Source organism: Phocoena phocoena, chromosome 19 (assembly GCF_963924675.1).
Source record: "Phocoena phocoena chromosome 19, mPhoPho1.1, whole genome shotgun sequence".
Taxonomy (NCBI): Eukaryota; Metazoa; Chordata; class Mammalia; order Artiodactyla; family Phocoenidae; genus Phocoena; species Phocoena phocoena.
Genome location: NC_089237.1, coordinates 58,491,221 through 58,512,384, shown reverse-complemented (window position 1 = coordinate 58,512,384; position 21,164 = coordinate 58,491,221). Strand labels below are relative to the sequence as shown.

General features: G+C 60.6%; 1 protein-coding gene across 1 annotated transcript; it reads right to left on the bottom strand.

The window, feature by feature from the left end:
• Positions 1–889: 889 nt before the first annotated feature.
• GRAP (GRB2 related adaptor protein) lies at positions 890–19,842 on the bottom strand. Its single transcript, XM_065897615.1, has 5 exons — positions 19,765–19,842; positions 13,457–13,554; positions 9,198–9,320; positions 3,004–3,172; positions 890–1,075 (listed from the first exon to the last, which is right to left on the bottom strand). The coding sequence occupies exons 1-5, from the start codon at positions 19,840–19,842 to the stop codon at positions 890–892; spliced, it is 654 nt and encodes a 217-aa protein (XP_065753687.1).
• Positions 19,843–21,164: the final 1,322 nt, after the last annotated feature.

Sequence of the window (21,164 nt, the reverse complement as noted above, 5' to 3'; positions counted from 1 at the left end):
AGGGCCCCAGGCTCCCCTGCTTGGGACTGCGCTGATGGCCCCTTCCCCGTGGGCACCCTGCCTTTCCTCAAGCTGGGGCTGCACCGAGGCTGCCCGCCCCGTTCTGGATGCTGCTGGCCCTCAGAGCCCAGCTCTGACCGCAACTCCCCACCTGGGCTGTAGTCCCCCACGCTCCCCGAGGCCCTGGTCTGGGTAGAACCTGGGCCTGCACAATATGTCTCCCAGGTGGCCGCGTCCAGGGCCGGCCCCTCAGAGCTTGTCCGTCCCGCGGGGCCAGCGGAGGAGTAGCAGCCTCCGTTTCTTTCACCCTTGTCCACCCTCCCTCAGGGCCTCCAGCCTCCCCCGAAGTGTCTGTGGTGGGCGGGGGCGCTGGATCCCAGGTGGAGCCCAAAGTCTCCGAGTCTGTCCAGCAACTCCAGGCACAGGTGTGCGGGGCCCTGGCCGCCTCCCCGGTAGCCAGCCTTTGGGGCTTTTGGATGGAGGGGATGGCAGGCCCAGCGGGTGCTCACCCACCCAGCCCGTGGTTCCTTGGCTTGAGCCCCCAGCAGGTGGAACCCAGGCGTCCTCAGCCCTCCCTGGGGGTGGTGCCATTGGTGTTTGGAGTGAGCGGGCCCTGCCGGCCACCCTGTAACATCACACAGCTGATGGCCAATGGGAAGAGGCTGGCAGAGGCCCCGGAGCTCCCCTAGCCCAGGGGCCCTGAATGAGGCGGTCTTTCCGGGGCGCTGGGCCCGTCCCAGTTGACGTGAAGCACAGGAGGCCGGCCGGACAGTCAGGAGGCCTACGTTGCAGTCCAAAGCCCTGGGCTGGGGGTGCCTGTGTCCTCTCTCTGGACCTCAGTGCCCGGTGGATGGCCGGTCCACTGGCTCTGCCCCTGGGCCCACTTGGGTCACAGGTGCACCGGCTGGACGTAGCTCCGCGGGAAGAAGCCGATGCGCCCGCAGAGACGGCCTCGCCACCAGCAGGGGTCAAGGCGCTCCAGGACCTCGATGATGTCACCGCGGCGGAAGCTGAGCTGGGAGGGGTCCTGGGCTGAGAAGTCAAACTGGGCCTGGGCAAAGCAGGCCCGGGGAGGCTGCGAGGAGAGGAAGCCGTCAGTGGGGCCCCTCAGGAGCCCCCGCCGGGCTGTCCCCACGGAGGCCCCAAGATAAGCGATTTCCCACAGGTGGAAAGGGGTCTTTCGGGCAGAACTGGGGTCAAACTCAGCTCTGTATCCAGCTCCAGACGATGGCCACCCCGCCCGTGGGCCTCCCGCTGCCCACCCCCTGCATGTCTGCGGCACAGACCCTGTGTCTACGCAGGGCACAGCCAGTGTCCTGGCGGCCCAGTAGGGACCACAGGGCCAGTGGTCAAGGGCCACTGAGTCCTGGGCCTCAGCGTGGGACTTTGGTTAGGACCCTGCCCGTCTCGGGATCTCTTCCCACGCTCTGCAGCAGCCGTGATAACTTTTGACCCCAGGCCCTAGAACCACAGGAACAGGCCTTATAAACATAAAGTGATGTGTAGCTACGAGCAGTTCACTGCTGTTGCCCCTGGCCAGGCTTCGAGGGCAAGGATGTCACTTTACACTGCTTTCCTCTCTCAGGCCTGGTTCCAGTCCCGTCTATGCCCCAAGGTGACCTTGGGTGAGTCCCTGCCTTCTGGGGGCCTTGGTTCCCTGCCTCCCCCTTCAGATGGCAGCTAGACGAGGGCCCCCTGCTGGCACATCACCATGAGGGTCACAGCCAGTGCCCCGGCCCGGCCTGCCCACCAGGCTCTCTGCCCCAAGCCTGCGGAATCGTAGCCGGCACGGGCCATAGCATCACGGACAGGCTAATTAGCGGTTCTCTGCCCAGGAAGGAAGAGGGGGCGTGGGTCCCAGGGGACTGAGCCAGCTCTGGAGTCGCCCTGCAGGGCCGGTGACCCCGGGGCCAGGCCAGAGCAAGGTGGTGGGTGTTGGGGAGCCCTCCGGCAGCCCCCAGCTCCATCCTGGCCCCCTCACACTTGCCGAGGGCAGAGCTGGCCCAGGCAGCGACGGGAGGGGATGGAGGTCTGAGAGGCAGGCCCAGCGGGGACTGGAGCGAAGAGCCCCTGGGACTGAGCTGAGAGCTGGCCCGGCCCCCAGGGGCAGGCCGGGCAGAGCAGGCCGAGTGCGGGCAGGGGTTCCTCCCGAGACACTGTTTACTCCCCAACATATCAGATCCCAGGGTTCACCCTACCGGGCCGAGAGGAAACTGAGGCCCAGGTGAGGGATGAACTGGCCCTAAGGTCACACGTGGCGAGGCGGTGGAGTCTAGGAACAGGCAGGACCGGAGCCGCGACCCGGCAGCCCCTCCCCAGGCCTTGGCCACAGCCGTGCCCACCGTCCTCTGCAGAGCTCGAGTTCACTGGGCTGTCCAGGGTCCCGACCTCCAGCCCCAGGCCTTGCCGACACCCCCTCCCAAGTAGAAGTGCACGTCGGGGCTAATAAGCCCACTGGCTGGTGTCGTCATCCTGATGAGCGTGAGAGCTGGTCCCCGGGGCCCCTGGACGAAAGAGCTGGCCGGCAAATCGCTGTTACTATGAGGACCGGGGCGGCCGGACCCCGCTCCACCCGGCCAGGACCTTGCCCACGAGCACTCACACTGCCCCGCGCCCTACGGAGCAGAAGCCAGCACGGACCCCACCCGGCAGGTGGCCTTGGGTAGTCACATCACTCCCTGAACCTCAGTGTCCTACCTGTAGGTGGGGCCAGGAGGCTCAGCCGGTGTCAGTACCTTCACTCAGTCAACAGACAACCACTGAGCACCTACTGGGCACCACGCACCGCTCCTGGCTGAGAGCCAGCAGGCTCAGTTTACCCGGGGAGTTTCCACCTGCCCCTTCCCTTCCTTCCCCGGGCCTCCCCTTTCCCAGCCCTGCTTGTCTCCCTGCAGTGCCCGGGCCGGATTTTAGAAGCAGGGCTGGACCCACCTCCCGCCACGTGGGAAGGGGGTTCGGGGCCCTGCGGAGAGGCCCCCTCGCCCGCCCGCCGCACTCGCCCACCTTGGCCAGGGGCTCCTCGTCCCGCAGGAAGACCTGCCGCTTCTTGGCGATGGTTCTGGTCCGGTAGAAGGCGACCAGCTCATTCAGAGAGTTGAACTTCTCCTCCCACAGGTAGTACTTCCCCGAGGCCTCACGCAGCACCTTGAAATGCTGCACCTGGTCCCCGTAGCTAGGGGAGAGGACACAGACCACCTCAGAGGGGCCCAAGGCGGCTGGGGCCCTCCCCCCGTCCCTGCCCCCCGCAACCAGGCCTTTTTCTCTCCAGGTGAGGCTTGGAGTCAGGAGGAGAGGAGCGGGGGGAGGGGGTCCCAGGCCCCATTGACCGGCTCCTTGAAAGACACGGTGAGTCCCCGCCGGGCAGTGGAGTGTGGAGTAAAGGATGTGGGCCTTGGACCAGGCCACTTTCTTGCTGTGTGACCTAAAGCAAATCACTTAACTTCTCTGAACCTCGGTTTCCTCGTAATACCTCCCTTCTGGGGAAGTGCTCGTGTACTGGCAACAGTAAATGGTTCTCTGAGAGAGGTGGTCAGCCAGCATCTCTTCTCTCCAACGTCCCCCAGCCTGAACACTCCTCTCCCTCCCCAACCTCGTCCCCTCCCAGCCCTTACAGTCCCTTGAGGGGTGAGTCCTAAGACCATCCTGCCACCGGTGTGAGAGGAGCTCAGGCCTGTGGGATGCTTCCTGTCCTTCCCTGCCCCACATTCTCTCCCCACCTCAAGAACCTTCTATGGCTCCCCATTGCCCTCAGGGCAAAATCTTAACACCTCAGTCTCAAGTTCTGGCTCTGATGACACGTCCAGCCTCGTTTCCTTCCAATACTCTCTGATGCCTCCTCTCCCAGCCTTTGCCCAGCCTTGCAACCCACCACCACCAAGCGCCTTCCAGCCCAGCAGAGGGGATAGCCTGTGTCTCCCAGACCGGCCAGCAGGGCAGAGGGACCTGCCTGGAACACACAGCACGTTCTAGACCAGGACGGGCTGTGCAGGCTTGGGGCAGCCTGAGTTCCTGCAGGCCCACAGTCCAAGTGTTTCTAGGGCGTGGACAGGAGTATGGTGTCCATCCCCCCAGTTGCCCATCCCTGCCTGTGGCTTACTCCCTCCACCTATCAGCCCTGGGGCTGGTGTGCTGCCTTGTTAAAGATTAAGATGCAAGATTTAAGGTAGAGATTTATTCCAGGTAAATACCTTCTGTTCTGTGTGTGTGTCTGGGGTGGGAGGACGGGGGAATCCTCCCACCCTGCCCAAGTCAAGGATCCAAACCACACAGAACCTCTCTCTCCACTTTCAAGCATGCCTCCAGGCTTGAAAAACACACTATTTCTTCCAAACTTGAATCAAACTCCTAATCATGCTTCAAGGCCCGCATAAAATGGCCCAACCTCTGCAAGCTGCCTCAGGTGCCCTCAGTCAGAGTCCGGGGACTCCTTGGGTTCCTCGGCCCCTTGTACAGCCTGCCTGTAACCCGCTGCTCACAGACACCCAGAGGCAGGGAGGCGGGAGGCGGCCCAGCTCTAGCCCAGTCTGGAGAGGCTGGGCTCAGGGGCGAAGCAGCATGGCCCGAGGGGTCAGTGCTCATGGGCTGCACTGTTCCTGGACCCTCCCCTCCCGGCTCTGAGCTGCGGTCCCAGCCCCTCTAACACGTGTCCACTCTCAGGGCAGCAAGTTCCCTGCACAGAACTGAGGCCAGAGAAGGCCTGAGACTCTGTGACCAGACACAGCCATCATCCCCAGCCCGAGACAAAGCCGCTCGTGTGCCGTCAGCAGGCATGGTTCCCAGATGGCTAAGCCGCCACTCTGTCGGCTGTGGGATGTGCGTGTCCACGTCCCGGGATGGGAGGAGGATGGCCAGGCAGGCAGGTGCCTCCCGCCCCATCTGGCCTGCTGCAGCCTCGGCCCTGGGGGCCGCCCCCGAGCCTGGGACTCCCTAGTGTCCTGTTCCGGCGGGCTCAGGGTTCTTCCGGTCCCTGGACCGTATTCTGGGAGGCAGAAGGCCCTGACTCCGTGCCGGCCCCGAGAAGGAGCCCGGGGTGCGGGCGGCCCCCGTCCTCTGGGTAAGAGGCGGACGAGAGTGTGGGAGGTTTGAAAAGATCTCAGCCCCAAATGAGCACAACCCTGAACACTTTGGTGTTTGAAGTTTATCTTCAAAAGCTTATCTTACCCAGAGGGTCACCCAGAACGGAGCATTCCCTGATCACACCCAGGTCAGGGGGCGAGACCTGGGAAGGGGGCAAGGGACCCAGGAGTTCTAGAACCTTGCAACCTGACAATCGGCAGATTCTCAAACCTGGGATGCTCTCGTGGTCCAGCCCCCCAGCCTGTGCGTGGCTCGTGGTGGGAAAGCGGGGCCCAGCTGGGCTGCCGCATCTGTGAGCGGGTGTGGTCGTCCTGCTGCCCCAGCCCCTGGCCTGACCAGTGACCCGCCTCCATGTGACCGGCCCGAGGACCCAGCACTTGGGCAGTCTCTCCCTCTCCCAGCTAGCCTGTCTCCCGCCTCCCCAGGCCCGAGTCTGAGTCCAGATGGCCCCTGAGCAAGGAGGATGGCCCTGCGGGGTGAGCCCTCCTGAGCTGGAGGGAAGGGCGGACCCGGGTCACGGGGCGGTGGGCTGGCCCGGGCGCGGCCAGGAGAGGGGGCACCTGGAGCTGGTGCACCACAGTGGGCAGAGCCTGGGGTGTGTGCATGTGTCTCTCCCTGCTCTGTGGGAGGGACCAGACGTGTACATCCCTGTCTGAGCCGCCATGGGTGTGTTTGTCTCTATGTGTGACCCCCATGCCCACCTACCCAGGGGGCTGAGGGCTGGGCCTGGCCCCTGGGCTGTCGGAAGACCCCAAGGATGAACTCGGGCCTGATGCTAGCAGCCACCGGTCCTGCCCAGCAGGTTCTTCCGGCTTGGTGGCGGCAGCAGCAGAGGTGAGAGTGGCAGCGGCAGCCCAGGGAAGATAAACAAGGCTGGGGTAAGGTCAGGAGCCCCAGCACCGCACCCCCACCCCCAGTCAGGGCCTGTGGATCCCCGGGGTGGAGGCCAGGGTGCTAACTGCCCGCTAGGTGATCTCCGTTAGGCATGGCCCTTCTCTAGACTCAGTTTTCCCGTCTGTGAAAAGGGAGGGGGTGGATTCCCTCTCCAGCAGCCAACGTGAGATAGAATCAAACTGACCTTGGGACTGCCGGTGGGGACAGACTCCCCCTGGGTCTTTAGGCCTCAGGGAAGAAGAGTGGAACGGTAGACCTGGTCTTTCAGGTCACAGAGGGTCAGTGGGCTCTAGCTCCACTGTTTTCTGGCTGTGTGACCTTGGGCAAGTTACTGCACGTCTCTGAGCTTTTGTTTCCTTACCTGCACACTGGGCTTCCAGGGTCACTTCCTCCCTGTCTTTGAGGGCATAAAATTGTGCCCCCCCATTCTTTCCTGCTTCATTTTCCCAAGAGCCTTTATCATCTTCAAAGATTTATATATTTTACTAATCATTTAGCAAATTATATATATATATACATATATGCATACATACATACATACATGTATAAAATTGTGAGTCACCCCAGTGGAACGTGAGTGCCTAAAGGACAGGGAGCTTCGTCCGATTTGTTGGTGGTTGAATCCCCAGCACCAGGCACAGGGCCTGGCGCACAGTAGGGGCTCAGCGACCAGGGCAGCAGAGCAAACACATCATTGACTCCAGGGCACCCCTGGCCTGAAAAGAAGTAAAACATCTCACTTGGGAGCAAACCATCATTTCTGACACAGAAATGTGTCCACGGCAGCCTGGATCAGAGTGTGGGGCAAAAGTAACACAGCCCAGGCAGTGTGCCCCTGCCCCGGCCCGCTGGCCACCAGCTCAGACGTGCTCCCAGAGGTGGAGGGGGCAGCCCCCTGGAAACTCGTAAAGGGCAGCCAGCCGCGGCCACCATCACTCCGTGAGGCAGAACAAGGCCCGTGAACCCCACCTCTGACAGCTTTATGAGGCTCGGCACGAGCGTGTAGGAGGCGCCACGCCTACGCGGTCAGAGTCCCCAGGAGCGCAGCCAGCGAGGGCGGAAATGCTCTCACACACGGATCTGCGTGACCGTCACCCAGAAGGGTGGCCATCGGGTCACTGGTCTTCATGATGTCCAGGGCTACTATCTCCACGTTGCAGATGAGGCCGTTACAGCTGACGGGGACGGGATCTGCTGAGGTCACGCAGCAGGTCCAGGGCAAGGCCAGGACGAGAAACGGGCTCCCCGCCCCCACGTGGCCACTGGCCCTTTGCTAAGAGCCCGGGACCCTGGGGCGTGGGCCAGGAGGCGCGGTGTGGCCCTGGGAGGGTCAACATGGTGATGATTACATAGCTGGCATTTGGGGAGGACTCGCCGTGTGCCAGCATCACGCTAAGAACCTTACACAGATGTTCATTTTACGGACGAGGAAACAGGCTGGGGTACCTTGCCCAGGGTTATACAGGAGAAGTACCAGAGCTGAGATTCTTGCTCAAAATCCCCCCTCCTAGCTGCCCTGAGTCTGTTTCCTGCTCTGATCCCTGCCCAGTGGCCCTCCAAGGGCCCTGAAAGGCCCCCCGTAAGAGACGACGGACCAGAGTCGGGGCGGGACCCGGTCCCGGCCCCGGGGGACGAAACCGAAGCTGGAGGGCGCCACCTGGTGGTCCTGTGAGCACACCACAGCCCTGGGGCCCAAGGTTCCGGTTCTGAGCTGGGGGAGGGGGCCTGGCCAGGATGCCTGGGGTGTGGGGGGGAGGGGGCATGTGCTGGGATTTCTCAGAGGGACACTCCCACAGCCCCTTCCCAAGGTAGCATTGGTGCTGGCTCCGCAGAACTGCCTGTCTCCCCTCCTGGTCAGACAAATGCCTTGCTGTCCAAGCCCACCTCTCTCTGCCCCACCTCTGGGTCTTTGCACACGCTGTTCCCTGGGCCTGGCATCCCCTCTCCCCTCTTTGTGCACCAAACTCCTACTCATGCTTCGGGGCCCAGCTCAGATGTCACCTCCTCCACCCTGTGGAGTGTCTGCTGCCACTGAACTTCCCTCAGTCGGGCGTCATGGAGACCCTGGGCCCCCGCTCCCTCGGGGACTCCTCCCCTGTCCTGCACACACACACACCCAAAGGTTGAGCCACCTGGGCTGACCCTCTGCAGGGCCCTGTTGCCCTGGGGTTTCCCATCGGGACCTGTCAGGCCCATCTCTCTGGCTGTGACCCCCCGTTGCTGGCTCTGCCCCACTCACCCCAGGCGCATTCCCACCCCAGGGTCTTTGCAATTTCTGTTCCCTCTGCCTGGAAGCCTCTCCTTCCGGATCCTCACTCCTGGGCCCCAGGCGGCCTCCACCGCCAGGTTCAGATCCCTGCCCACTGGCTCCTGCTATATTCATTTGTCTCCTTTTTTCATGTGTTCAGTCTGCCTCCCCCACTAAGATATAAACCCCAAAGGGCAGCAACTTTGTTTTTTTTCACTGTCATTTCCCAAGTCCCTAGAACAGCCTGGCACGTGGCATGTAGCTCAGTGACAATTCCTTGAATTGCTGCACCTAGATCCTACTGTTCCAGGCGCTGGGAGTAGGAAGGACAGAGACCAGCTGGGGCCCTGACCCCTTTACCCCCGACCCCAGTTCCTGCCCCTTCCTTCCAGCCTGGATTCCTCCATTGCCCGATTGTGACCTTTGGGATTGGGTCCTGAGCTGCCCAGAGGCTGCCACCCTGCCTCCGCGCCAGCCACTACTCTAATGGCTCTAAATAGAATGACTCATATATTCTTTGCAATAACCCATTTTACATGTGAGGAAACAGGCACAGAGAAGTTAAGGGACTTGCCCAAAGTCACACAGTCAGGAAATGGCAGAGCCAGAATCTGAACCCAAGCAGCCTGGCCCCAGGGTCCATCCTGTCCACTACGTAGCACACAGGGGAACCCTGTCTGGAGCACATCCTGGACACCTGCCCTGGGTGCCCTGTTGCTCTCCCACCCCCAGCCCCACCACATCAATCTCCCCTGGTGACTTGCTGCTGTAGAACAATGGCCAAGCCTTCAGCCCGGCGCTCGAGGCCTCACAGCCAGCCCAAGCCACGTGGAACCCTCCTGCTCCGGGCCACACCCTGGGGTCTGCATCATCCCCGACCCCCAGAGGGTCGCCTGCTTCCAGGCATTTGTGGTTCCCTCCACACCCTGCAGGCCTGTCCCTGGCCACCCTCCTCCACATACCCTGGGTCAGAACTCACTTCACAGAGACGGAGAACTCCCCTGGGGAGCTCTCACTCTCCCGGATCAGGAAGGCTCCCGGGTGGTTCCGCTTCGTCAGAATTTCTTCTGCCAGCTGCCGGGAAATCCTGCCCGAGTACCACCTGCAGAGAGGGGGCAGGTGAGGCGGGGGAGGCCAGGCTACCCTGCCCCTATGCCAGCCACCCAACACTGCCAGGTCCTCACAGCAGTCCCGAGACACAGGAAATACAACGGCACCGACTTTACCCAGGGAGGCCAAGGTCATGCGCTGTGAAAGGCAGGAGTTGGGCCCAGTCCCAGCATTCTGGCTCCTGAGCCCAAGCATTTCCCACCACACCAGGCAAACACACACCTCGGTGAACCCCAACCCAGCCAACCCCAGCTGGGCTTTTCCATTTCAGATTCTTAAAAGTAAAAAAATATTTTAAAAGATGACCCCCCCCCCCAAAATAGCAGCTTTGATCTGGTGAGGAAGGGTCTCTCCCTGTACCCATTTCACAGATGCACGGCCTGAGGCCACCTGGACTTTTTCTCACAGGTTCAAGTCCCTTTTCTTTCTGACCAAACAGAACTGGGTATACAGAAGGTGCCTTGTAAATGCCGAGGGTCTGGCAGGGCCTGGGGGTGAGAGGCTGGGATCCAGCTTCTCTTCCAGCCCTGCCCACTGTGCTCTTTGGGGCTCGCCCACCCTCGGAGGGTCCAGGTGGTCTCTGGCTGGCTTCTTGGCCCCTGGATTTGAGCCCAGTCCCTTAGTGGAGGAACTGAGGCCCAGAGCAGGTGGAGTCTCCCGGGTGGGACCTTGGTGCCCTGAGGGCCGCCGGAGCCTCCCTTCCCTGTACAATTTCCCTTCCCTCCTTCAACCGAGCTTCCTGAGTCTGAGGGTGGCCCCGGGCGGATGTGAGGCAGAACTTTTCCTGTTGTATCAGGATGTTGACAGCGAGCCCTCCAGGCCCAGCACAGAGGCTCAGGTGCACACAGACCGGGTCCTGCCGGGAACCCCACCCGCCAGCCACGTGTGAGCCCTTGCAGTTCCTCCGAGGGCTTTTTACTAACGTGATTGGCCTGTGTGCGGGGCAGGTTGGGCCCCCGGATGTTCTCAGGTGATGACGGGGCGGGGGCAGGAGGACAGACACGAAGCTCGGGTGCCGGCTCCCTGGTTCTGGCCACAGGGAGAGCCTGTTGCCCGGGGCCGCCAGTAGTGGCAGTGCCACCGGCTCCCTCTCTGCCTGCTTTCCAGTCCGAAATAAAGTCCTGGTCCTGACATGGTGTCTCAGAGCCCCCCACCCAGAAGTGAGGTTCTAGCCCATCGCTGACCCCCAAAATGGGGGGGACCGTAGGCCCATCTCTGGGCGGGTGGAGGGGAGGCAGTGGAGGTGGGGGCCGAAGGCGGGGCTCCAGGGAACCTCCAAGAGCTCGGCCTGGGTCTCTGGAGTCTGAGAGTCCCGGATGAGGCCTCCAAGCCAGAGGCTGAGCTCAGGGGGCCCCGGAAGGGCGCTCCTCTGGGGAGCCCCCAGCAGGCCCCAGGTGCAGTGCTGCCACAGGAACAGGGGTCCAACAGGGCCCTGCGTGGGAGTTTCCAAAGAACCCACAAAACTCCACAGGAGGCATCAGCGTGTGGGCGGCTGTCACCCTCAAAGGATTTTGCAACCACAGCCTCGAGGAGGCCCGCCCTGCCCCGACCAGGTCCTCGGTGGCTCGGGGACAGGGTGCCAGAAAAGCAGCACTCCCGATGCCCCAGAGCACAGCTGGCTCCACGCGTGGACGCCTCGCTTAGTCCCCATTTTAATGATGTGGAAATTGAGGCCCAGGGAAGGGCAGGGATCCCCAAAAGTTGCTCCGCAATTCTCTGGCCTCCGACTCTCCCCCAGCCCACCCCCTTCCCCCAGCTGTTCTTAACAGTTCCTCCATCCCCTCCCAGTGAGCACAGCCGGGGCCCACAGCACTGGCGGCAGATCTCACTCTGCCTCTTGCCAGCTGTGTGACCCCGGACAAGCCACTCAACCTCTCTGTGCCGCCACCTCCTTGCCCACAAGACCTTGACGAGAGCACCCAGCTCGCAGGGCCCTTGGGAGGAGGAGGGCGCTGCCGCCTGCAGGTGTTCACCGCTGCTGCTGTGAACTCCTCCCACGTGTCACCCATTAGCCTGTCTGCGGCCCTCCCAACAAACTTCTACTCTACTTTCCGGGCCCAGCAGACCACGCCCTCCTCCAGGAAGCCGTCCTCCAGGAAGCCGTCCTCCAGAAAGCCATCCTCCAGGAAGCCCTCCTCAACGCCCACCGGCCACGCGGCTGCGTCAGGTGCCTCGGTGACCCCTGCCCGTGAGGCTCACGGCCCCCCCTCCGTGGGCTCCCTGGGCAGGCGGAGGTGATGGTGGAGCTCAGGGAAGGAGTGGCCTGGTGTAGACACGAGGCCCCCTGGGACCCCTGCCCTGCCCCCGCCCCACACCCTGGAGCCTGACGGGCTGAGTCAGGCACAGAGCTGGACTTTCCCCACTGCTATTTCGGGGCCAGGGCAGGGGCTGAGGTTAGCCAAGGATGCATCTGGGCACGGCTTCAGGCAGGTGAGCATGCGGCCTGACCCCCATCCCTACTCTGTCCCAGACTCATGCGGCCAGAGCCAGCCCCAGGGAGCCCAGGGCCGTCAGACACGGGAACCCTCCATGGCTCCCAGCTGCCCTGGTGGAGGCTTGCCTGAACCACCAGCGTTGCCCCGACGGGCGTGGCCCCAAAACCTTTCAGCTCTTCTTTCCTCCTGAGCAAACAGAAGCCACTGCTTGGGCTTCTCAGCGGCCTCCTACCTCCCAACCTCCTGGCCTTCACCGTGTCACAGCCTCCCCCCAGAGGCTCCCGCTCCCCCCGTGTCCTCCACTGGCCTGGCCCTGGCCGGGTTCTCGCTGTCTCTCTCCCTTTATGACAGAAAGCCTCTAAGGCTGGAGGACAGGCCCCTGCCCAAGGTCACACAGCCCAGAGGGACCCTGCGGGCCTGGAGCCCAGGCAGGGGACCTGGGTGGGTCGGGCCCTTGCCCAACACAGGAGGTCCGAGGTGGTGGCAGCTTTGGAAATAACTCGAAGACCGGTAAAGAGGAAGTGACCTCCAGGCCCCACCCTGGCCCTGCACCTCCCTCCCGTCCACCCCACAGCCACACACGGGCCCTGACCTGCCTTCACCTCTGCAGGAGTTCCACTCCCCACCCGGCTCAAATGCCTCCATGGCTCCCACCACCCTCCACCGGGCGTTTGAGGCTCTCCTGCTGGTCCCACTGCCAGGGGTTCTCGTTCCCGCTCCCAGGAATGCCCTTCTCTTTTTCTCATTAGCTAACTCCTACACACATGCTTCAAAACCTCACTTGTTGCCACCTCTTCTGAGAAGCCCTCCCTGGTTAATTATCTCGATGCTGACCGCCTTCCCTTGTCATAGTTTCTTTATGTCCTGTCTCTCCCACAGGACACAACTGCTCTGACCCCAGCATCTCATCACGTGTCCCCAGCATCACCCAGGTGAGTCCCCTCAGGCAGTGGCCAGTGTTCGGCAAATGACCGAGCGAGCGACTGTGACTTGGGGCTACTTCAGCCACCACTCTGTGAATATCCATTTGGTTTTTCCCAGATTCTTGGCCACTTAGGCCTGTTCCGGGGCCGAGAACAGGGCTTTCAGCACTGGAAGTCTGACGGGGGCTTCCCTGGGACAGCTGGTCCCAAGCCCGAGGATACCTGGGCTCCTCGTGGCTCCCTCTCCGCCCTGTCCCAGACCCTGCTCAGCCCATGTCAGCTCCCCTGCCCACAGGTCTGCCTCCTTCCTGTCCCTCCACGACCCCTCACTCCCCACCCCAGCGCAGGGCTGAGTCGGCCTCTTAGAGGAGCCTTGGCCCTCCTTGTGTTGCAGGTAGGGAAACTGAGGAACAGAGAGAGCAGGGGTCTGCCTGAGGCCACACAGCAGCCAGGGGCCCTGCTGGCTGAGCGCCCAGGGCCCTGTCCTATCCAGGGCCCCTACCGGGATGCTCTCCAGTGTCCCAGGTCCTAGTGTCGTGGCCTGGGCTGGCCCCGACTGCCACCACTTGGGACAAGTCCTCACATCTCTGTCCTCCACCTCTGCTTGGGGAAGAGACGGGGGTCCCCAGACAGATGGCGGGAGGCCGGGCTGAGGACTTGCAGGCAGCTCAGCTCAGCCTCGGCCAGGCTGGGTGTGGACGTTTGGCTTCAGGGCTGGGGGTGAGGGGGGGCCCTGAGGACATGCGGGGGCGGGGGGGCCTGCCACTCACGGGTGGGGCTTGACGTGGATGTAGTTCTTGGGGACGAACCCCTCTGCACCCCGGAGCTCGGCCTTGTACCAGTTCTGGTCGTCTTCCATGTTCAAAATCTGCGGGCGGGAGAGACACGGTCACCTGGTCACCTAGGAGGGACAGCTGTCCCCTGCTGAAGGCCCACACCAGCCCTGGGGCCCAATTTCCGGAGGAGAGCGAGGTCGCAGGGTGACTCCACGGTCCAGGGGTCACAGAGGAGAATTTGGTTGGTGGCTTGAGCTTACGGGGGGAGCTGGAGCGCGACTCTCAGGTCGTGCCACCCAGACCCCTGGGTGCTGGGGGACAGATCTGGGGCCCCTCAGTCCCTGAGCTGTGGCCCTGAACATGGGGGGCCCACAGCAGTTGATACGAGGCACAGAGCCGGGGGTCGGGGGTAGGTCTGCGGAGGCCCCGCCGAGCGGTGGTCACGGGGGTCACTTGCATTTACAAGCTTCACGTCTGAGCTCAGGGCTGATGATCAGACGGGGGCTTCAGACACCGGGGAGCGAACGAGAGGCCTCTGCGCTGCGGCGGGGCCGAGGCCTGGCTGCTCGGATCACAGACACCCCCTCGCCTCGCAGGTGGGCCGAGGGGAACCGAAACCTGAGCGGGGTGGGGGGTCCGCTACGGGCGGGCGAGTGGGACGCTTGGGCTCCCTCCCCACTCCCTGGGCGGGCTCGCCATGTGTCACCCGTTCTCACACCAGCCCCCGAGGCCGCCTTCACCAAAGGCTACTTCACAGAGGAGGAGACAGGCCCAGACGGGAGGGGAGCAGGGCCACACGGCAGGGTCTTAGGACCGGGTCCCCCCCGCCCCGGTCTTCACCCTGTGCCTCCTCCCACATTGTCTCTGGACCCCAACCCGGGGGTCATCTCTCCCCTAAGTCCCAGAACAGGTCCCCACGTCAGGTCAACCCCAGTGGGGATAATTGGTTGAGACAAAAAATCAGACGCAGATCCGCAGCCCAAGCAGGGAGCACCATGGGAGCAAAGGCTGCGACAGCAACTCAGGTGGTTTGGTTTTACCAAGAGGAGCTGAGATTTGCCCCCTGGGCCCAGGCCTGGCCCCTCCCTCGTCTGTCTGCCAGGTCCCTTGAGCCCCTCCTTCCTGCCCCCGCAGTCTGGGCCAGACCAGCGTCCCCAGGGAAAGCCGGAAACAGGTGGCTGACTCAGGATAACTTTTGCTGAAAACTAAACAAAACAAAAAACTCCCCCAACTTAATGAGAAAATTAGGGCCTGCGGGTCACAGACTCGGTGAAGATTCTTGGGGGCCTCGGGCTCTAGACCACTCTGCCTGTCGCTGACTCTCTCCACAGCCCTGGCATCAGTTTCCACATCTGTAAAATGGGCACATCTACGGCCTACATGGCACATGGCAGTGTTTTGTGACCTGCAAAATCCTGTGTGGACATGTGGATGTGATGTATCTAATCTATCCCAGTTTTGTTTTGGTTTTGTTTTCCTGTCACCTCCCCTCCAAGGAAAGACCCAGAAATGTTCTGATTGGTTGTATTAGCTGAATTCTTGCTGTTAACATTGTTCAAAGCCCCCAGACCCTCTGAGACATGGGAATTCCCGACCTTCCCTGGTGAGGCTCACACCTCGGCCTGCCCCTGCTTTGCCCCTGCAGTGCCCTTCTCCTGGGTGCGGTCTTGTGCCACCGTCCCCTGGCCAGTGCGGCCACGGAGCACCTCCTGCGTGCCAGGCGCTGTACCCAGCCCGGTGATATAGCAGGAAGCAGGAGGTCACGTTTTAGTGGCAGAGGCAGACAAGAAACAGGAAGGACACAAGTAAACAAGGTAATTTAATGTTCTGCTCCGTGGTCTGAAAACATACGTCAGGGTGACGTAGAAGGAAGATACCTGGTTGGGGGCAGGGGGATTGTCAACAGGGGACAGGTGGGGGCGGGCAAGAAAGGCCTCTCTGAGGAGGTGGCACATGAGCTGAGGCCCAAATTACAGGAAGGAATGAGACATGAGAAGATGTGGGAAACAGTGTCCAAGGCAGGGGGAACAGCCAGTGCCAAGGCCCTAAGGTGGGAGCGAGCTCTGTGTCTGCGGTTGAGGCGGGCAGTGCTGTGAGCTGAACGGGGAGGGTGAGAGCTTGAAGGTCTTGTGCGCCAGGACTCGGGGGGACGAGGGGTCTGTGAAGAGCAGGCCCAGGTGAGCGGTGAACGGGGCCTGGACTGGGGCTGCTGAGACGTGGTCAGATCTGGGGTAGGTTTTGGCAGAGCGGCTGACAGGCGAGATACATGAGACGGAGAGGAAACAGCCGAGACAACCCCAGGCTGTGGGCCTGAGCGCCGGCAGGCGGTCGTGACCGTCAGCTGCTGTGCAACAGGTGTGAGAGGAGGTGGGGAAGCTCAGGGTGGCTGGGTCGGGCCTGAGGTGCACCGGCCACCACCGGGGAAATGCCAAGAGGCCGTGGGCTCCCCGAGTCTGGGTCCTGGGGGCCAGGCTGTGAGTGAAGAGGTGGAGGTGAAGCCGCCACCCACATCTTTCCTCCAGTGGGGAGCAGCGGGGTCCTGTGCACCCAGAAACGCCTGCCCGTCGGCGAGGGGGGCTTTGTTCCAGGGAAGTGACATTTGGGGCCCCTTGTCCAGAGTGGGTCCACGTGCCACCGGGCTTTCGTCTAAGAGCAGAGCTCAGACTGGAAGAGTAGCATCGTTGCTGGCTCCCAGAGGCTGGGATCTGCGTGTCCGCCGGTCCCTGCTGGGCTGGGACAGGCCTGGCCCACAGCCAGCGCGCAGGAAACATGCTCACAAAGGGACAGGTCGTGGAGCTCAGCCACCAGTCCCACCCGCTGTCCCCGGCCCGGGGGAGGGAGAGGGGACACAGGGTGACATCACAGCCACGTTTTTATGGTTACAGAAATGAGACCCTGGACTAGCGTGGGATGGGTGAGGCACTTTGGGTACAAACTTTAAGGGAGCTCCAAAAAAGTCAGGAATCAAGATAAAGAATATTTTAAAGGAATATGTTAAAAAATCAAAATTTCTGAATATGGTCATTAGCTAATAATAATATATCCATATTGCTCCATTAATGTAACAAATGTACCAGGTTAATAATATAAAATGTTACCAAGGGTGTGCGAGTGTGTGTGGGCGGTGGGAAGGGGCGGCAGGGTGTCAGATTGGAATTCCTCTGTACCATCTTCTCGATTTTTCTGTACATTTCAAACTGTTTTCAAAAGAGTCTATTTAGGGACTTCCCTGGTGGCGCAGTGGTTAAGAATACGCCTACCAATGCAGGGGACACGGGTTTGAGCCCCGGTCTGGGAAGATCCCACATGCCGTGGAGCAACTAAGCCAGTGTGCCACAACTACTGAGCCTGCGCTGTAGAGCCCGCGAGCCACAACTACTGAGCCCACGTGCCACAACTACTGAAGCCCGCGCATCTACAGCCCGTCCTCCGCAACAAGAGAAGCCACCGCAATGAGAAGCCCGCGCACCGCGATGAAGAGTAGCCCCAGCTCGCTGCAACTAGAGAAAGCCCGCGCGCAGCAACGAAGACCCAACGGAACCAAAAATTAATTAACTCTTAAAAATAGTCTATTTAAAATTTAGTGCGAAAAACTCCATCAAACTCTTAAATCAGGGACTTCCCACGGGGTCCAGTCGTTAGGACTCCAAGCTTCCACTGCAGAGGGCACGGGTTCAATACCTGGCTGGGGAACGAAGATCCTGCATACCGTGCAGCCTGGCCAAAAATTTTTTATATGTTTTTTAAATTAAAAGAAAAATTTTAAGTCAAGGCAGGCTTTGACCCGGCACCTGTACAGCTGTGAGAGGAAGGACCCCCCCCCAACTCCACGTCTGGCCCTGGAAGGATCACTTGCTCATCTCTGTCCTGTGAGGAGAGGCAGACGTGTGAACAAGGAAGCGTGATTTGCTCACAGCATGCCTCCCAGGAGTGACCGCCAGCTCCTCAAGACATTCTTTCTGGTGTTTTTTTCTAGGCGCAAAGCCAACGCATGAATGTCAGTTTCCCATCCCTAAAGCTAATAATATCTATCGATTATTATTGATTACCTCTGCGCATGTTCCTTTGCATTTTGCTTTTTTGCCACTTGACGTTGCTTCACGAGCATTTTTACGTCGTTAAACGCCCCCCTCCCCAAAGAGCATTCTTAGAGGGTGTGTGATATTTTGTGCCGCCCCTGGGCAGGTAGCTAGGGTGCGTCCACACTGCAAACTCGCCCGCGCCCCACAGCCCCACCTGCTGCGTTCTCTCCAACCACTCTCCTCCCCCGGCTCTTTGCATGGCTGTGTCCTGCTCATCCTTCAGCTCTCGGCTCAGGTGTCGTCTCTTTTGAGAGACTGCCCTGACCACCACCACCACCACCACCCCGCCATCTAAAGCTGTCCCTCTGCCCCTCCCTCCCACCCACCCTCTCCATTCCATCTCCCCAGGTGATTTCTTCCACCCACTTGTCACCTCCTGACAGCACGCACCCTCTGGAAGGTCCGCTCCGGGAGGGCAGGGACTGGGCTTCGTCCACTGCTGTGTCCTCAGCACTTAGGACAAGGCCTGGTGCTGAGCAGGTACTCGAGGGCTCAACAAGGGTTTGTTGAATGAAGGAAAGAAAAAGCAGCCCCTCCGGTGGCCTGTCATTCCTTGAAAGGTCCCCTCCTGGGTCTCCACGGACACTAGGAGCAAATCCTATTGGGGTCTTAGCCAGGATCTCGGCTAACATCTCCTTCCTTCCTTCCTTCATTCCTTCGACACCCCCGTGTCTTGCTGAGGGCCTGCCCTGTGCCAGGCACTGTTTTATGTCCCTGCCCTCAGGAGGCTCGGTTAGAAGCAAACACAGCAGGAGTCGGCCAACGCTCTATCAAAGCTTAGTGGGAAACTTGGCCAATCTTGGGTGGGCAGGGGTGAGCACAGGCGTCCAGGAGGGAAGCGGGGGTGTCACCGTCTTTACAACACTTGCCTTGGGGGACCCCACGGATCTACTCCCTCCACCCTGGTTCATCCCTCTGAACCTCAGGTAGAACCCACCGGTCATCCCATTTCCAAGCGCCCCACTGCTCCACTGCCTCTCAAGCCCCAAAGTCTGGAACTAGAGACCCCAAACTGCTCTTGGATCGGCAAACGAGGCCTCTGAAACAGACCTGGATCTCAAGAGTCTTGTGCCCTGGCTAGGTGGTGCTGGTGTCAAGCCTGCCCCATCCCCAGCTGGCCACACGTCCACAGGTCCCCCCACCAGCCACTCAGGGGGGCCCAGGCCTGGCATCCCAGCACAGAGAAAGGGGGACATCCTCAAAAAGATGCGGTTCTTCTTGGAACCGTCCACCTCCTGACCTAGCCCAGCTGTTCAGTGCCACGGGGTTCCGAATGCAGGTTCCAGAGTCAAAGGACAGGGGTTCACCTCTGACCCCACACCAGGCAAGCGGTGGCGCCTGCCCGTGCCTCATTTAATCACCTGTGAAATGGGGCCTCAGCAGCTTAAATGGGTGTTGATGTGCACTGCTGAGCTCGGACCCGGGGCTCTGTACGGGGTCGGCACACGGAGGCCCTGTCCCTTCCTGGGCCCCGGCTCAGACTGGAAGCCTCATGCCCACCGTGCCGGTGCAGAGACCGAGGCCCAGGGAAGGGCAGGGGCTTCCTGAGCGTGACTTGGTGGCAGCTCCAGCGCCCGACTTGTGGCACGGCCCCTCCCAAATCAGGGCCCTGAGCTCTGCTTCCAGATGCAGACTTGAAAGCAGGGACATTTCCTGAGAGACAGAGCCCGGGAGCCCATCTGCCGGGGTCGCCCTGGAAGGCGTGTGTTCCTCCAGAGGCCACACAAGGGAGCTGAGCGGTGGTGAGGCTTATCTTCCCCTTTCTCACCTGCAGGGAAGCTCGTCTGGACCCCTAATCAGAGTTGTTTTAGCCCCGATAGGTTAGTGTGTGTACTTCATTCCCAAGACCCTCTCTCTGTCCCTCTGCATCCGTCTCTGCCTCTTCCTCTCTCTCTCTGTCCCCAGCTGTCTTTTCAAATTCTTTCCTGGGAAACGGTGTTGACTCAACCCCTGCCAGGCTCTAGGCTGATGTCTCCTTGAACCCTCACAACGGCCCCCAAAGGAGGGATCACTAACTATCTCCCCATTTCTCAGATGGGGAAACTGAGGCTCAGAGGGTGGAGGTGGATTGTCCAGAGTCACAGACTTGATAACTGGATAAGCCGGGCCCGTCTTCCTCCAGAGACTGAACTCCGTTTGGGGGGCTGTCCGGGCCCTGGTTTTAAGCACCCCCCCCCCCATCCCATGCGAGGCCAGCTGAGCCGGCTCTGGCCACCTTACCTTGAGTGTGTCCCCCTTGTTGAAGGCCAGCTCATCGCTCTCTGTGGCCTGGAAGCTGTACAGAGCCACGGACTCCATGCCGCCGTCCCCGAGCCCCGGCAGCCGGGCTCTGAGCAGGGCCAGTAGCTTCCTGCTTCCTCTGCAGTCGAGGACCGTCTTCCTTTGTTTTGAGAGCGTGTTTGTGCTTTTGAAGCTGAGACCGAGACTTCCCCTGACAGGAGAAACAGGAAGCAGAGATGTCCCAGAACAGGGCGTGTGAGCCGCAGGCCCACCTCAGACCCCAGGGAGTCCCCGGGCAGCCCTGGGAGTGGGTCCTCCTCCTGCACCCACATTACAGATGATAAAAACTGAGGACCCAGAGCAGAAACGCTGCAAAGCCATCCCCAGCTCAGACACTGTGTCTTGCGGTCCCAGCCACGCCCCCTCATTTGCCGATGTCCCCTCCACAGTTTCTAAGCTCCGATGCCTCCTGTGACTTCCCACTGCCTGCTGCATCGACCCCACGCTCCTTGACTGACAACCAGGGCCCTTCCAAGCCGCTGCCCCCACCCCCAGTTCTCCAGACTCATCCTTTGTTACTCCCCTACTGTCTGAACAAACACGGGCTCCAGCCACGGCCGAGGGACACCCCACATGTCCATTTCGTCCTCCAGCCTTTCCACACGCAAGGCCCTCTGCCTGGTGCTCTCTTCCCCTTTCACTTCCCAGGAGACTCCTATTCATCCATCAAAGCCCAGTTCAGAAGATGCCTCTTCTGATTTAAACACCGGGCACCTTCAGCGGGATGGCAATCCTAAGGTCAACAAGGACTGAAGATAATCTTGACCTTTGCTTAGGTTTTCTATGGGCAGTGGAATCAGTGTGGCAATTCTGGGACAAGTGTGTGAGTATCGTGGGAAACCCCATAAACGACTAAATACAGCAAAGCTGTTTGGAACCAGGGTTCTCTCCAGGGAAGGAGGGAGACCTGGACCTAGAAGGGGAAGGCGAGGAAGAGCCCTGTGTTGTTGGACGAGAATTGGATGAATCAGCGTGAAGTCAGATTGGGTTTTTTCTGTAAAAAAAAAAGAGTTTTTCTTCCTTCATTTATATCAATAAGGTTACATCATGCTTTCCGATTTTAGTCAATGAATTATGCTCTATTACTATTATTATTTAATTTTGATGCTTACATTGTCCCAGATTTGGCCAGTGGGACCCCCCCTTCGAGATGTCCCCTTGTCCTTTTGACACGTCCCCACCATTCTCTGACGGTAGGTTCACGCTCTTCCAGGACTTCTGCCCCAGCCCTGGAACCAGGCATCTCTGAGGGGTGGAAGATGGTATTTTCAGTGGAGGATGGTGTTTAGAACCCAGGATTTAGCTGGTGTTAGGTGTGCCCATCAGTACAGAGGTGTCAT

What these genes read in the sequence shown, in the direction of transcription:
- GRAP (XM_065897615.1), bottom strand. Translation starts at nt 19,842, where the DNA reads ATGGAGTCCGTGGCTCTGTACAGCTTCCAGGCCACAGAGAGCGATGAG. An exon ending in ACAAGGGGGACACACTCAAG is followed by an intron (nt 13,555 to 19,764) that starts GTAAGGTGGCCA and finishes TCCCGCCCGCAG; the next exon opens with ATTTTGAACATGGAAGACGA. An exon ending in ACGAGGAGCCCCTGGCCAAG is followed by an intron (nt 1,076 to 3,003) that starts GTGGGCGAGTGC and finishes CTCTCCTCGCAG; the next exon opens with CCTCCCCGGGCCTGCTTTGC.